At 48.1% G+C, this 12,518-nt stretch overlaps 1 protein-coding gene across 1 annotated transcript in view; it reads left to right on the top strand.

The window, feature by feature from the left end:
- Nucleotides 1-2,951: 2,951 nt before the first annotated feature.
- The window catches only part of LOC142023740 (heparan sulfate glucosamine 3-O-sulfotransferase 3A1-like), a 196,487-nt gene continuing 186,920 nt past the window's right edge, over nucleotides 2,952-12,518 (top strand). Inside the window, exon 1 of the mRNA XM_075015012.1 lies at nucleotides 2,952-3,063. Within this exon, the coding sequence (XP_074871113.1) occupies nucleotides 2,952-3,063 (112 nt within the window). The remainder of the gene's footprint in view (nucleotides 3,064-12,518) is intronic.

A 12,518-nucleotide genomic window follows, 5' to 3' on the forward strand; every position in this document is an offset into this window, starting at 1 on the left:
TGCCCGTTCCAGGATCTGGCCCTTTCTGAATATTAATCACATTGCCTTACTGCACCTCTGCATTTCACTTCCTAGGAATTATTTTTTCAAGGAAAAGGAAACCATGGCTGTTAGTGTGTGAAATCTGAAACTGTTATTTCTCTGACACTGTGCTCCCCAAGCAGTACGGCAGTCGACTGACCTTCCAGCCTCATCAAAGGGATGGTAATGGAAGAGAACCCAGGGGATCCACAGGCTGTGGTATGAGTGCCTTTCCCAGCTGAGGGGTGGGCTTTTCCAGCACGGCTAACACGGGACTCCGAGTATCTCTGAGCGCCTTTGTGCAATCATTTCCATGAGGCCATTTTAAAATGTCTTTGCTCTCTCCTCTTTCCCCTGATTATTAAATGTTCAGTCATCCAGTCCAGGTGCAGGAATAGCAGCCGTGAGTTGGCTGGAGCAGTGGGGTTTCCCATGAATAATAAGCTGCCCTTGCAAATCATCAGAGACATAGTGCACAATTTGAGCCAAGGTACAGTCGCATGAAACAATTGCAAGTAATGAACCAACTTCCCAAAATCTTAAAAAAAGGAAACCCTCCCAAAACCATACAAAAGGAAAACACAACACGTCTACTCAGCTGTCTGCTGTATGGACCATGTGGGGGATGAAGGAACTATCACTTAGTGACGTTCCTGAAAACACGGGATTGGATTACTCTGGTGCTTGCAGGAAGAATTACAAAAATTATGAGTCATGCTATTTTGCAGCCTTTTTTCAATGTGGCCACAAAATTTGACTTATTGACCTGTCGTTGCTGTGAATAGCACAGATTGGCTTCATGCTGCAGTAGGTAGCTTGTTTTTTTCAACCAGATTTGTAATGGGAAATAAGTTTGCACTTTATTCAAAGCCATGTTTTCAGTAAGCTTCTGATCAAGCCTATGTATCCAGTAGTGCCAAATCTAAGGCTTAAAAAAATTGAGTCATGCCTCAAAATATAGTATTTAAAAATGTATCATAATTATACAGTAGTTTTGGAGTGGGGCTGCTTCTCCTCTAGTTTCTCAGCTTTCAAAACAAAAAGCAGTCAAGTAGCACTTCAAAGACTAGCAGGTGGGTCTGTCCCATGAAAACTCACCCAATAATCTATTTTGCTAGTCTTCGAAGTGCTACTTGACTGCTTTTTGTTTTGATAGTGTATAGACTAGCAAGGCTTCCTCTCTGTTACTTGTTCTCTGCTTTGTTTCCCTCCAACCTTCTGTAAGTATTAGACTAACTTTTTTTAAAAAATAAAAACTGTGGTTCTCATGTAGTCACAGGACTCCTGGAGCTGGGGCTGTGTGTATGTGCACATGTTATAAAGGATGCATAAGGCCACACTTATGAAGGGAAAAGAATGTGAGGAACTACCAGAAAGTGTGTCTAAATGAAGAGATCCTGGAATGAGGCTTTAATGGGTTGTGGCTGAGAGACAATTATTTGCACCTGGAAAACAATTAGTGTACGCGACTGCACCATAAGGGTGGGCCAGGCTCCAGTTAGAGTTAAGCCTAGCTGGAGTGAAGCTGGGTGATTTGAATTAAGGATGAATTGCAGCTGAGAGAAGCTGGATGGCTAATAAAGAGGTCATTAAGGGCAGATGATGGCAAGCAGGTGGCCTTGGGGGGGGGGAGGCGTGTCTTGGGAACAGCTACCTAGGTGGGTGAACTGGTAAAAGTCCAGGTGTAGAGCAAGCTTCTGTGATCAGCCTGGAGCCAGAAGCCAGGGTTCTAGCCCTGAGGTTTGGGTTCTAGCTAAGGTAGACACTGAAAACTTCAGAGAGGATCTAGGCCTCCAGGGAGAAAGACTTGGTTAGCATTGCTCTTAACAGATGTTGGAAAGGACCCTGCAGAGTCTGGGAAGAGTAAAGGCCCTGAATGAGTTAATGTGGGCCTGAGGGGCCAGTTATGCTACTGGGTGCACCTGGAGAGTGGACCAGGATTCATGGGTGGAAATCAGCTTGGAAAAGAGCAGGGTGGTGATAACACAAGAAGAAGCTGAGGATTAAAGGAGGCTGAGTAGTCACCATAGTTATTCTCTGGCTTGACTGAAGTTGTGATGAGAGAGCCCAGGCAGAAGACTGGGTCTGGGATCCTCCCCTGACAGGGAACGCCAGCAAAGAGACAGGCAAAGCAGTTCCTGTGAGTGGAGCTAAGTGCTGGCTGTGAGGCTAGACAAGGGCTAGATCTGGACTCCCAGGGAGGGGTGTCCTGTGAGGCATTCAGTGGGGGGAGGAGGACAAGCCTGAGGAAAGCAGAAACTAGTTAGTTTCTATGTTTCTTGTTTAGGAGATTCCAGAGGTGAGTCCTGGGCCCTCTGATCCCTCCAAAGGGGCTAATGGCAGTGGAAACCCCCCAAGGGAAAGCTGTGAGACTAAGACCCCTTTGTAAGGCCATTAGACTGTTACCTGTTGGACTTTTCATTACCCCAAAAGGGATGATGTAAATCGTGGTGCTCAGTTTAACCCTGGTCTAAAACCACTTTGCATGAACAAGTTGAACCAATGTGGTGTGAACACACAATTGCACTGGTTTAACCGTGTTCTTCAGCGGGGTGTGGGGTTCTTCCCCACAGAGCGCCCGGAAGTAGAAAGGGAGGGCAGAACGCTCTAGCCTAGGATCTAGGATGCCAATCATCAATTCCCTGCTCTTCCGCTGCCTCCGTGGATGGCCTTGAGCAAGTCTCCGTTTGCTCTGTGCTTCGCTTCCTCACCTACCCAATGGGGATGACCACATGCCCTTCCCTCAGGGGGGAGTCCTGAGGTGCGCTAGCAAATGGCTGAGTAGAGTTAGGTGAACAATAGCTCTGCTCCTGCCCTCAGAATCAACCTTTGACACCGACTGGATGGAGGAGCCTAAGGCGCCCTTTGCCGCAATGCAGCATTTGGCAGATTTAGCCAGGTAATGAGTGGCTCTGATAGACATTTCCACGATGCTGCTGAAGCTCACTGTGGCTATTCAATGTATATGGAGCCTGGACGCTCTATTGACCCGGGGCAGAGCCCTGCTGATCCTCATCCCCACGGATCCAACCCTGCGTAGAGGTGAGTCTCTACTAGATACAGCCAGAACTGCTACCGTGCTCTGTGCCTCCTCGTTTCAATAAAGAAATGCTGTTGCACACTGTGACTGTGCATTTACAGCTGCACATGATGACACAATACAAAGGCAAGTTACCCTTTGAAGTAAATGAAGCTGAAATTAAATCACATGTGAGCTCCATAATGTGATGGGATAGCAGATCATAAACCATGCAACAAAACTGCCTATGCTATTCCCAGCAGATCCATTATAAATCCTACCATACATCAATCTGCTTTTCTCCTGCCTGGAGAAATCTAATCTAGAGCCAGAGTCCTTCCCTGCTGCCTTCTGTCGTCTAGACCCTTTTTTACATCAAGTGAGACCCATTCTTCCCTGTGGTAATATCAGTACAGGCTATGAAGTTATCTAGGGGATGTATTTTGCCCCAGGGGGTGTCACATGTATCTTTATCAGTAAGTGACAAAGGAGGAAACTTCCTCCCTCAGCCTCTGTTGCCCAAAAGCCTGAGACCTCTGCTCAGGGCAAGCCTTCTGTGGAGCTGCTCAGCTCACATACAACAGGACTTTGGCATCCCCAGCAGCACCTGTCTGGAGAGCCAGCGTAGGGGAATTTGCTGGTGGCCTAGAACTAGCAGGTCCAATGTCCATTCTTCCATCCCCACTCTGCTGTTGGGTGGCTGCAGAGAGGGCTCACATATCTGAACAAGGCTTGTGTGTCAAGCAGCTGGCAGCCTGCTTAATCACAAGGACTAACTCTGTGCAATTCCAGATGAAAAAACTGGATGAAGAAAACTTCACTGCTGAGAACTCAAAAGCCCCAGGCCACCTACTGTTGACCATTTGTGCACACAGTGATGAGGCAGAATTTAATTTTACAGTGTAAACCACTTATGGCAGTATAATGCAGAGTGAGTCCGATGGAGTCCAAGTCACCCTGGATTGACGTGAGTGTATAAGAGAGAGGAATCTGGCTGGCTGTCTTCAGTTACATGGCCTGAACTGCTAAAAATTGTAGCTCTTTGTCCCCCTCTAGTGATTTGACCATTTTGAATAGAATTAGAAGTCAACTACTGACTTGACTTCACTGCTCTGATTCTTTAGTCAAAGGAATCACTACAAGCGTATGCTTTTCCCCAAAGTCTCTAGGCACTTGAATTTTCTAGTGGCTAGGTATTACCAGTAATCGACCTCCCCATTTCAGAGGGAGCACCCACATTTGCTCAGCTGGAGCAAAATTCTAGGCTGATGCTAATGCTATTGTAAGTTACAGTCAGCTGACAACTTGGGTGGAAAACAAAGGTAAAGCAGGGAAATCATGTGACTTACCCTGATTTATCATTCGGTGGTCGTGAGTACAGCCCTGCACGGATACAAAATTTGAATTCGTATCCACATCCATAGCCACAAAGATGATCTGTGGGTGCAGATACCTGTGGATATCTGTGGATTTGCAAATAGATAGAATTTACACTGATTTACAGGGCTTTAGCAATGATAGGTGTGTTCTTTTTTATTTTTTGTTTGTTTTGTGGGTTTTTTGGCCTTCGGCACTGTGAAAGCCAAATAGCTGGAGGAGCCGGGGAAGTAGGCAGCAGAAATATTTCAAAATAGTGGGTTGCTGTGTAGATGCTTGCAAAGTTATTTCAGAATAGCACCCATCAGTCCGAAATAGCTTTGCTGCATAGACACTCCCTTACCTAGCTTCCCTTGCTCCATCCAGGTTGCCACGCATGATATCCATCTTCTTTGAATCACACGGAAGGATAGGAAACGGGTGCTGAGTGAATGTGGCCAGAAACCTGGACCTTACATTGCTGCGTTTTGTGCTGCAGTGACACGAGATTGCTTCCTGCTGGCTTGGTGGGGAAAGGTGTCCTACAGTGCAGGCTGGAAGAAGGCAGCCGTCCCCACAGACCTTGGGAGCAGGATTAAAAAGTACCCCTGTGAGAGCTTTGTGGAGATGTGCAGGGAGGACTCCCGTGCCATCTCCAGACGCTTTAACAACCTGCTCTGGGGAGCCCCACTGTGGAGGTAGAATGGCTGCCACAGATCACACCCTATCAGCTTAACTCACTTGTAGCACGGTTAAAAAGGTGAACTCACCAGAAGTCCCTTCCCACTGTCATGGTCTAGCAGCAATGTGTCCTGGGAGGAGGGATTGGGTCCCAAGTAGTAAAAAAGGTCCTGGCTGCTGGTGAGATCAAATGCTCCCCTGGCCTGCTGAGCATTCTCCTCCTCCTCCTCTTCCTTACAGAACACTGTAACTGGAAGGGATCTCGAGAGATCATCGAGTCCCATCCCCTGCCCTCTCAGCAGACCAAGCACCGTCTAGACCATCCCTGACAGGTGTCTATTTAACCTGCTCTTAAACAAACAACGTCGTTGCCCAAGGCTGCCTGAAGAGTCATTTGGGAGATAGCCAGGGCCAGCTTTGGGACACTCATCGGGCCCCTGCTCCAGAATCCCATGCAGCTGCTCATAGATGCAGCATATTTGTGACTCTGACCAGGACAGTCGACAACTTGAGCTAAAAGCCAGCCAAGGCTGTAGCAGAGACTTATTCTTTCTCTGTGTAAGTGGTCTAGGTGCCACCACATGGGACAGGGAACTACACCTAGGTGTGTGTGTGTTATAGGGGCAGGAATCACCCCCTCACCCTCAGCTGGAGGGAAAGTCAGCACCTATAGCTGGTGCCCTGACCACTGGGCCACCCATCCTCTCCCGAGTGACTCGCCAGTCTTTCCCCTTGCTCCACCTATGCACAACAGAGGGAGCTCCTGTCCATCCCTCCCAGCTCTGTTCTCTCTGCTTCGTACTTTATGGTTCAGGCGCCGACTTCTTCCCCTGGTTTCTCTCAGTATTGATAACTGCTTGTCTCCAGTGCAGATAACGGTGTGCATAAACTAACCTCAGTGGCTTTTCTGTTTGTAAACACGAGAGCCAGGGACTATTTTGTCAGCATCAATTTGCTGTGTAGATGGGAATCATTAATGACAGCACACGGGCTCCTTAGGTTCAGTGCTGATTATTAAAGCAGCAAAGAGGGATGCACTTAATGCTGTCAGGACCCTGCATGGATAGTGGAATAAGGAAATCTCCCCGGTGAAGGGTAATTAGCATGTCTCTGTCTCCAATGAGAGTCTTGCTCTATAATTCAAACGTGCCACAGCGGGGGCTGCATTATTTATCATATCAATCTTCTTCTAGGCACACGCCTCCCTCAGAACATGATGTTGTCTGTTAATTGTGTGGCAAGATTGCGGGGAGGCTTCTGGGTTTTCTTCAGCCAATTGTTCTAACCAAGGCAGGCTTTCTGAGGGGCTAGGCCAAGGGTGAACAAAGTGGGGGGGCATCAAATTTCATCAGGGGTGCAGCATGATTGGCTGCTAGGTCTCAGGCTCATCCATCTCATCGCAAATGTTGAAATCTGTTGCTGGTTTTATGACTGTGTAGTCACATTACTAGGCCGATTCATAAAGATTTTACATTCGACAGACATTGTCTTACACTTGCCGTAAGGCTTTTTTTTTTTTTCATATGAACATAACCGAAATTTCCATCGGTTTGGATTCCATTAGACAGGTTGTGCAGCGGGAGGGGCCTGCTAATTGCAGGGGTGAAAAGCAAAAGGTTTGCTCACCCCTGAGCTAGAGACTTGTGCTACTTTTCCACCAGAGTGGTGGAAATGGAGCACCAGACCCTCAGCTCGTGTAAACGGGCCCAGCTCTGCCACCGGCGCAGGTATACCTAATATAGGCAGGACCGACAGCTAATCAACCTGAGAGCACTGTGATTTTGCAACACTGGCATGGTGATGGCAGAACCAGGGTCTCAACATGCACAAGAAAGTGTTGGGAGCTGAAGGAGTGAAATGGCTGGAATTTCAGCATTGCACTGCTGCACACTGGGAATTGTCAGTCTCATGTCCCTGGTGCTCAGCTCAGTGCTACACAAGTGCTAGATAAATACCCAGCCGTGCAGTGTTCATCTCGTTCCCCACTTTGCTAGCTGCTGCCCCTGCCAGCTGTCCCATCTCTATCAGGAGACCTCAGCGGATCATCCCCAGGAAAGGTTAGATCATTCCTAATTGCACCAGATGAGCCCCAGAAGAGATTCTCCCTCCTGGCCCCCCTGGCTTTTGTTTCTAGAGGAAATAAAGTTAAATCTGTGAGTGACACATGCAGACTCTGCACCTGCTGCAGCGTAACATACACCACCAGGCTTCATCTATGTGCTCCACAGAAGCTGCCTGCGTTGTGGCTTTGCCTAGGGAATTTACCCCGAGCTCACTTGTGTTGGGCAGAGAAAGCAGAGGGTTAGGAGACAAGAGGCAAATGCATTCTGATCAGGCTTTCCTCAGTAGAAAAGTGAAATTGATCAACCCACACTTATTAATTTTTAATTTTGAGGTTCGTAATGCAAAGATCTATTAGTAGGGTACTACCAAACTCATGCCCATGAAAGCTAATAAATAAATGTGTTAGTCTTTAAGGTGCTACAGGACTGCTTGTGTTTTTGTGAAGCTACTGACTAACACAGCTACCCCTCTCTGTCTCAGAAACAACGAGAATTCCTGTGGCACCTTATAGACCAACAGATTTATTGGCGTATAAACTTTTGTGGGCAAAGACCCGTTTCATCAGATGCATCTTATGCTCCAAAATATCTGTTAGTCTGTAAGGTGCCACAGGACTTCTTGTTGTTTTTGCAGATACAGACTAACATGGTGACCTCTCTGGTACATCTCTCTCCCTGAGGTAACTCTGGTGGCTGGCAGCAGTAGTGGGGTTCTGGGATGTGAGTTTGTGTGTGGCTGTGTTTTCCCTCAGTATTGATAACCACTTGTACCCCTTGAGATCAGCTGCCCCATGTGCTGCCCCCAGACTCCTCTGTACAGGATTTGAAAACTCCAGGGTCTCCTCCAGAGGTTAGGGGTCTATTACAAGAGTGGATGGGTGAGGTTCAGCAGCCTGTGATGTGCAGGGGGATAGGCTGGATTACCACTACAGCCCCTTCCGGCTGCTCTGTAAGACCACTGGAAGGGGAGACCGAATCACAGAATCACATGGCTGGAAGGGACCTCAGGAGGTCATCTAGTCCAGCCCCCTGCTTCAAGCAGGATCAACCCCAACTAAGTCATCCCAGCCAGGACCTTGTCCAGCTGAGACTTAAAAACCTCAAGGGATGGAGAATCCACCACCTCTCTAGGCAACGCGTTCCAATGCTTCACCACCCGCCTGGTGAAGTAGTTTTTCCTAATATCCAACCTACACCTCTCCCTCTTCAACTTCAGACCATTACTCCTTGTTCTGCCATCTGACACCACTGAGGACAGTTCCTCACCTTCCTCTTTAGAGCTCCCCTTCAGGCTGGCCCAGAAGGGATGGATCACTCGATAATTTGCCACATTCTGCGTATTCCCTGTAAAGCATCTGGCAGAAGCCACTGTTGGAAGACAAGGCATTGGGCAATACAGACCATGGGTCTGATCCGGGGTAGCAGTTCTGATGCGATTAATAGCGGGATTCCCAGAAAGCAAGAGTTGCCCAGAAATGTGCTGCCTGGTTCGTTTTACCAACAATCTTCCTGTACACAGTGAAACCAGAGAGTCTGTGTGCCTGGGCACTGCAGAGCCTGAGCCCTGCCCCATCCTCCTAGGGAAACGCCTGCAGCTTCCAGCGTTGTCAAACACCACCAAACGGCATAACTGATCCAAGCTTGTGAAGTCAGGGCTTCTGACACTGTACTTTCCTTCCACACAGCCACATGGCCCAAGCAGCCATCAAGGCCATCTCTGTGGGTAAGCTCAGTGCCTCTGCTTAGATGGCCCCCCTGGTCTTGGGCTGGAGGAAGCAATGCAAGACATGGCCAGCTTGGAAATAGCAGAGATGCTCCTTACCAGGAGTCAGAGAGCGCTCTCCTCTGAGGGCTGATGTGTCACCTCCCACCCATCACATAAACTCAAATGGTAGAGCTCTGCATTTTGATGCTCAAGTTCCCAGGTTGACATCTCCAGACAGCCCATGGAAAGGCTTATCTTGGGCTGCATGCTAAGAAAGATGGTGCAATTGTTCAGGCACTTACCTAGGATTTGGGGGAGCTGAGTTAAAGTCCCTGCTCTGCCAATGATTTCCTACTTGATCTTAGGCATGCCACTTAGCCTCTCTGTGCCTCAGTTCTCTGTTGGCAGAACAGGGATTTTCCTATCTCGTGCAGATGTTGGGAGGAGAAATACATTGGAAATTGGGAGGGGTATAGATGACAGCATAATAAGGAGCATATCTGTAGGTCAGATTCACTCAGTCTTAAGCAGTCCAGCTACTTGGGTAGTCCTAGATATATGTTGTTTACAGAGGTGGGAGACTAATTCACACGAGCTAACTTGGTGCTGAGTTTTGCTTCTCAGTGGTCACAAATTCCCAAGCAAGGAACGTTTACATTTATTGGTCATTTGACATTATTTGCAAATATCTCCAGACAGCAACTCTCTGCCTGAAGTTGATTTTATGTAGCACCTGCACTGTATGGATCGGTGTAGGAGTCACGTTTCCGTGCCCTTATTGGGTGGAGGATTAAACTAACGGTAGAGTCAAGTATGAAACGTGACACTAGATCATGCTGGTTTGGGTTAACTTAGAATCTGCAGCCTGTGGATGCTGGAACAGCAGCTGCTGACGAGCTGAAGAGCTTCTGGTTCATACCTACAGCCTAGGGGTGGAACACTTCCCCGAGTGAAACCCCCAGATTAGGACTTTGGAAATGTCTAGTAAACCCAATCTGTAAGTTTCGAGGGTCAGATGGGGTGCTGTGCTGCAGAGACAAAGCAGCTGCTCTTTGCAGCCTCAGAGCTACCCAACCCTGTGCGGGTAAAGGGGGACGTTTGCAGACATTAATTCCAACTTCAGGGGTGTTCCTGGTCTGCAGGGCGCATTGAGAGCTGGGCTGGAGCGGGATAGGTACCAGAGGCCAGGAGGTAAGAGGAAGGCAGTGTGGAGGCACATGGCCTCCATATAAAGGTTGCCAGCGGATTGTGCTCCCATGCCCCTAGAGCAGAGTTTCTTAAACTTTGTTCTGCGGAACACATGCATTCTGTGAACAACTTGCAGGTGTGCCGTGAGCCTCTGGCACTTTTTGGATATCATACACTGACAGTCTCTATTTTCTGTCGTTCAAACCAGATACAATGTTACGTCCTCATTTCTATGATACATGATTAAATTACTTCAGTCTGATTTTGCTGTATATGTTGCTGGTTTGTTTGTTTGTTTGTTTTTGGTCTGACAATACATTTGTTTTCGATGAAAATTTTCATAGGTGTTCTGCAGAAAAATATTATTGTTTGGTGTTCTGTGGTCTCAAATAGCTTAAGAAACACTGTCTTAGACTATATCTACCCTGCAACCAGGGCTGTAACTGGCAGCTCATGTAGCCTGCAGGCTAGCTAGTGTCAAGCTAGTGTGGGTCCATTTACATGAGCTGCATATTGTGATCCTGGCTGTACCAGACATAGCCTGAAATCCCAAGTATGTCTACACTACAGAGTTATCCTGGACTAGCTTATTCTGATGTTATTATTCCAAAATAAACTGTTCTGGAATAATGCGTCCACACTACAGGGCAGCCCTAAAGTAAACAAAACCTGTACTTTCTTTTGTAAAAAAAAAAAAACAAAAAAAGAAGTTGGTACTCATTCAGCTCCTCTCCCTTCCCCACTGAGGTTCCCATGGCTGGGGCTGCCAAGGTGCTGGTACTTAGTCCTGACATGTACTGGCATAAAAAAAAGCACGGAGCAAAACTTATCCTGAAATAGTGTGTCCACACGCAACAGAGCCCATTTCGGATTAGAGCCCCTGATTGCACTGTCTACATAACAGCTTTATTTCTAAATAAACTCGTCCAGAAGAGTTTATATCAAAATAGCCCCATTCCCTGTCTACTCAGTGCCTATTTCAAAATAGGTGCCATTCCTCGTGGAATGAGGTTTACCAATTACAAACTAAGCTGGTTACGTTGTGTAGATGCTCACAAATTTATTTTGAAATAACTTTGCTATGTAGACATACCCCCAGGCTGAATCCCTGGGCACATTGGCTGGGGAGTGGAGCACAAACCCTTGTCCCTTCCAGAAAACAATGCGAAGGGAGTTCAGCATGTACCATCTCCTGGTGTTCCCAGCACCCTGCTCAGGATTAACCCGCACAAGACTGTGCAGCCCTGTACACACAGTTCTCGGGGTTTGCAGCTTTTCTCCTGCTCTTGCAACCTTGGAAACTAGGCTGGTCTGTCTCTTCACAACAGCTCAGCAACAGGCAAACTTAGCAACCTGATGCATAAATGGGAGAAGGACAGGAAGAACAAAAGCTGCTCCCTATTTACAGCTCCCCAGAAGTGCTGACTAAATCAGCTCATTCCTTTACTCGCTGAAAGACTCCGCCCTTTGCGCCCATCACAGAGACAGAGGTGGGCGCATTCACGAGTGGCCTTTGTTTGTATGAAGGCCGTTCCTTAAACGCCACGCTGAATTGCCTTAGCCGTAGGGGTAAAAGAGACAGGCAAGGGGGAGATTGATGGACTGGCCTTTAACCTTAAACCCATTCCAGCTCTCCGGGGAAATGTATTTCTCCAACAGCACAAGCTGAAGAACACAGGCGAAAATCATTCGGTACTAAAGACAGTTCTGACAGGAAACCTAATTTGTCTGGGGGAGGGCAGCGGGGCAGGGGAGAGCTGGATGCTGCGCTTGAAGTTTGCCAGCCAGGGGAACAACGTTAGCCTGTCCAGGGGGCTTGTATCCCTCCCCAGCTCTGGCAAGTGAAGATGTTCTGGAGAGCTGGGAACAGGTCTCAAGGGAAAAGAGCCACTGACAAGCAGCATCCAAGGAGCAACCAGCCTATGGGAGTTGGGCCTCTTGTCTGAGCTGGGGCATGGCCACACAGTACACCTGTGTCCAGTCAGGGCAGCCTACCAGAGCCAGCCCATATCCTCCCAGCACAGGGGTATTGACCATAGAGACGACAGCAGAGGGTGAGCTTTGGCAGGGATCAAACCCTGGGGGTGGTCTCTGCTCCATTGCCAAGCACTCTGCCCAAAGCAGGACCAAACCTAACTAAATCATCCCGGCCAGAACTTTGTCAAGCCAGGACTTAAAAACCTCTCGGGGTGGGAATGCCACCACCTCTCTAGGCAATGCACTCCAGAAAAAGCCCGGTTAATATTCTTCACAACGTGTCGTTGTGGCTGCTTCTGCTCATCCAGGTTCAGAACAGCAGGGCCAAAAAGCACAAGGCAAATCAGTGCCCCAGTGTGGCATACTCTCCTCATGAGGCTAGCACTGGGATCTCACGAGACAGCCAGTTCCCAGGAGAATTCCAGCCTACACACAGTCAGTGCCGCAAAAAAAGCCCTTCTGAGTTTTGCCCAACACCAGGGTTCCCTCTAATTTTTTCCAGCCGTGG

Source organism: Carettochelys insculpta, chromosome 20 (genome assembly GCF_033958435.1).
Source record: "Carettochelys insculpta isolate YL-2023 chromosome 20, ASM3395843v1, whole genome shotgun sequence".
NCBI lineage: Eukaryota > Metazoa > Chordata > Testudines > Carettochelyidae > Carettochelys > Carettochelys insculpta.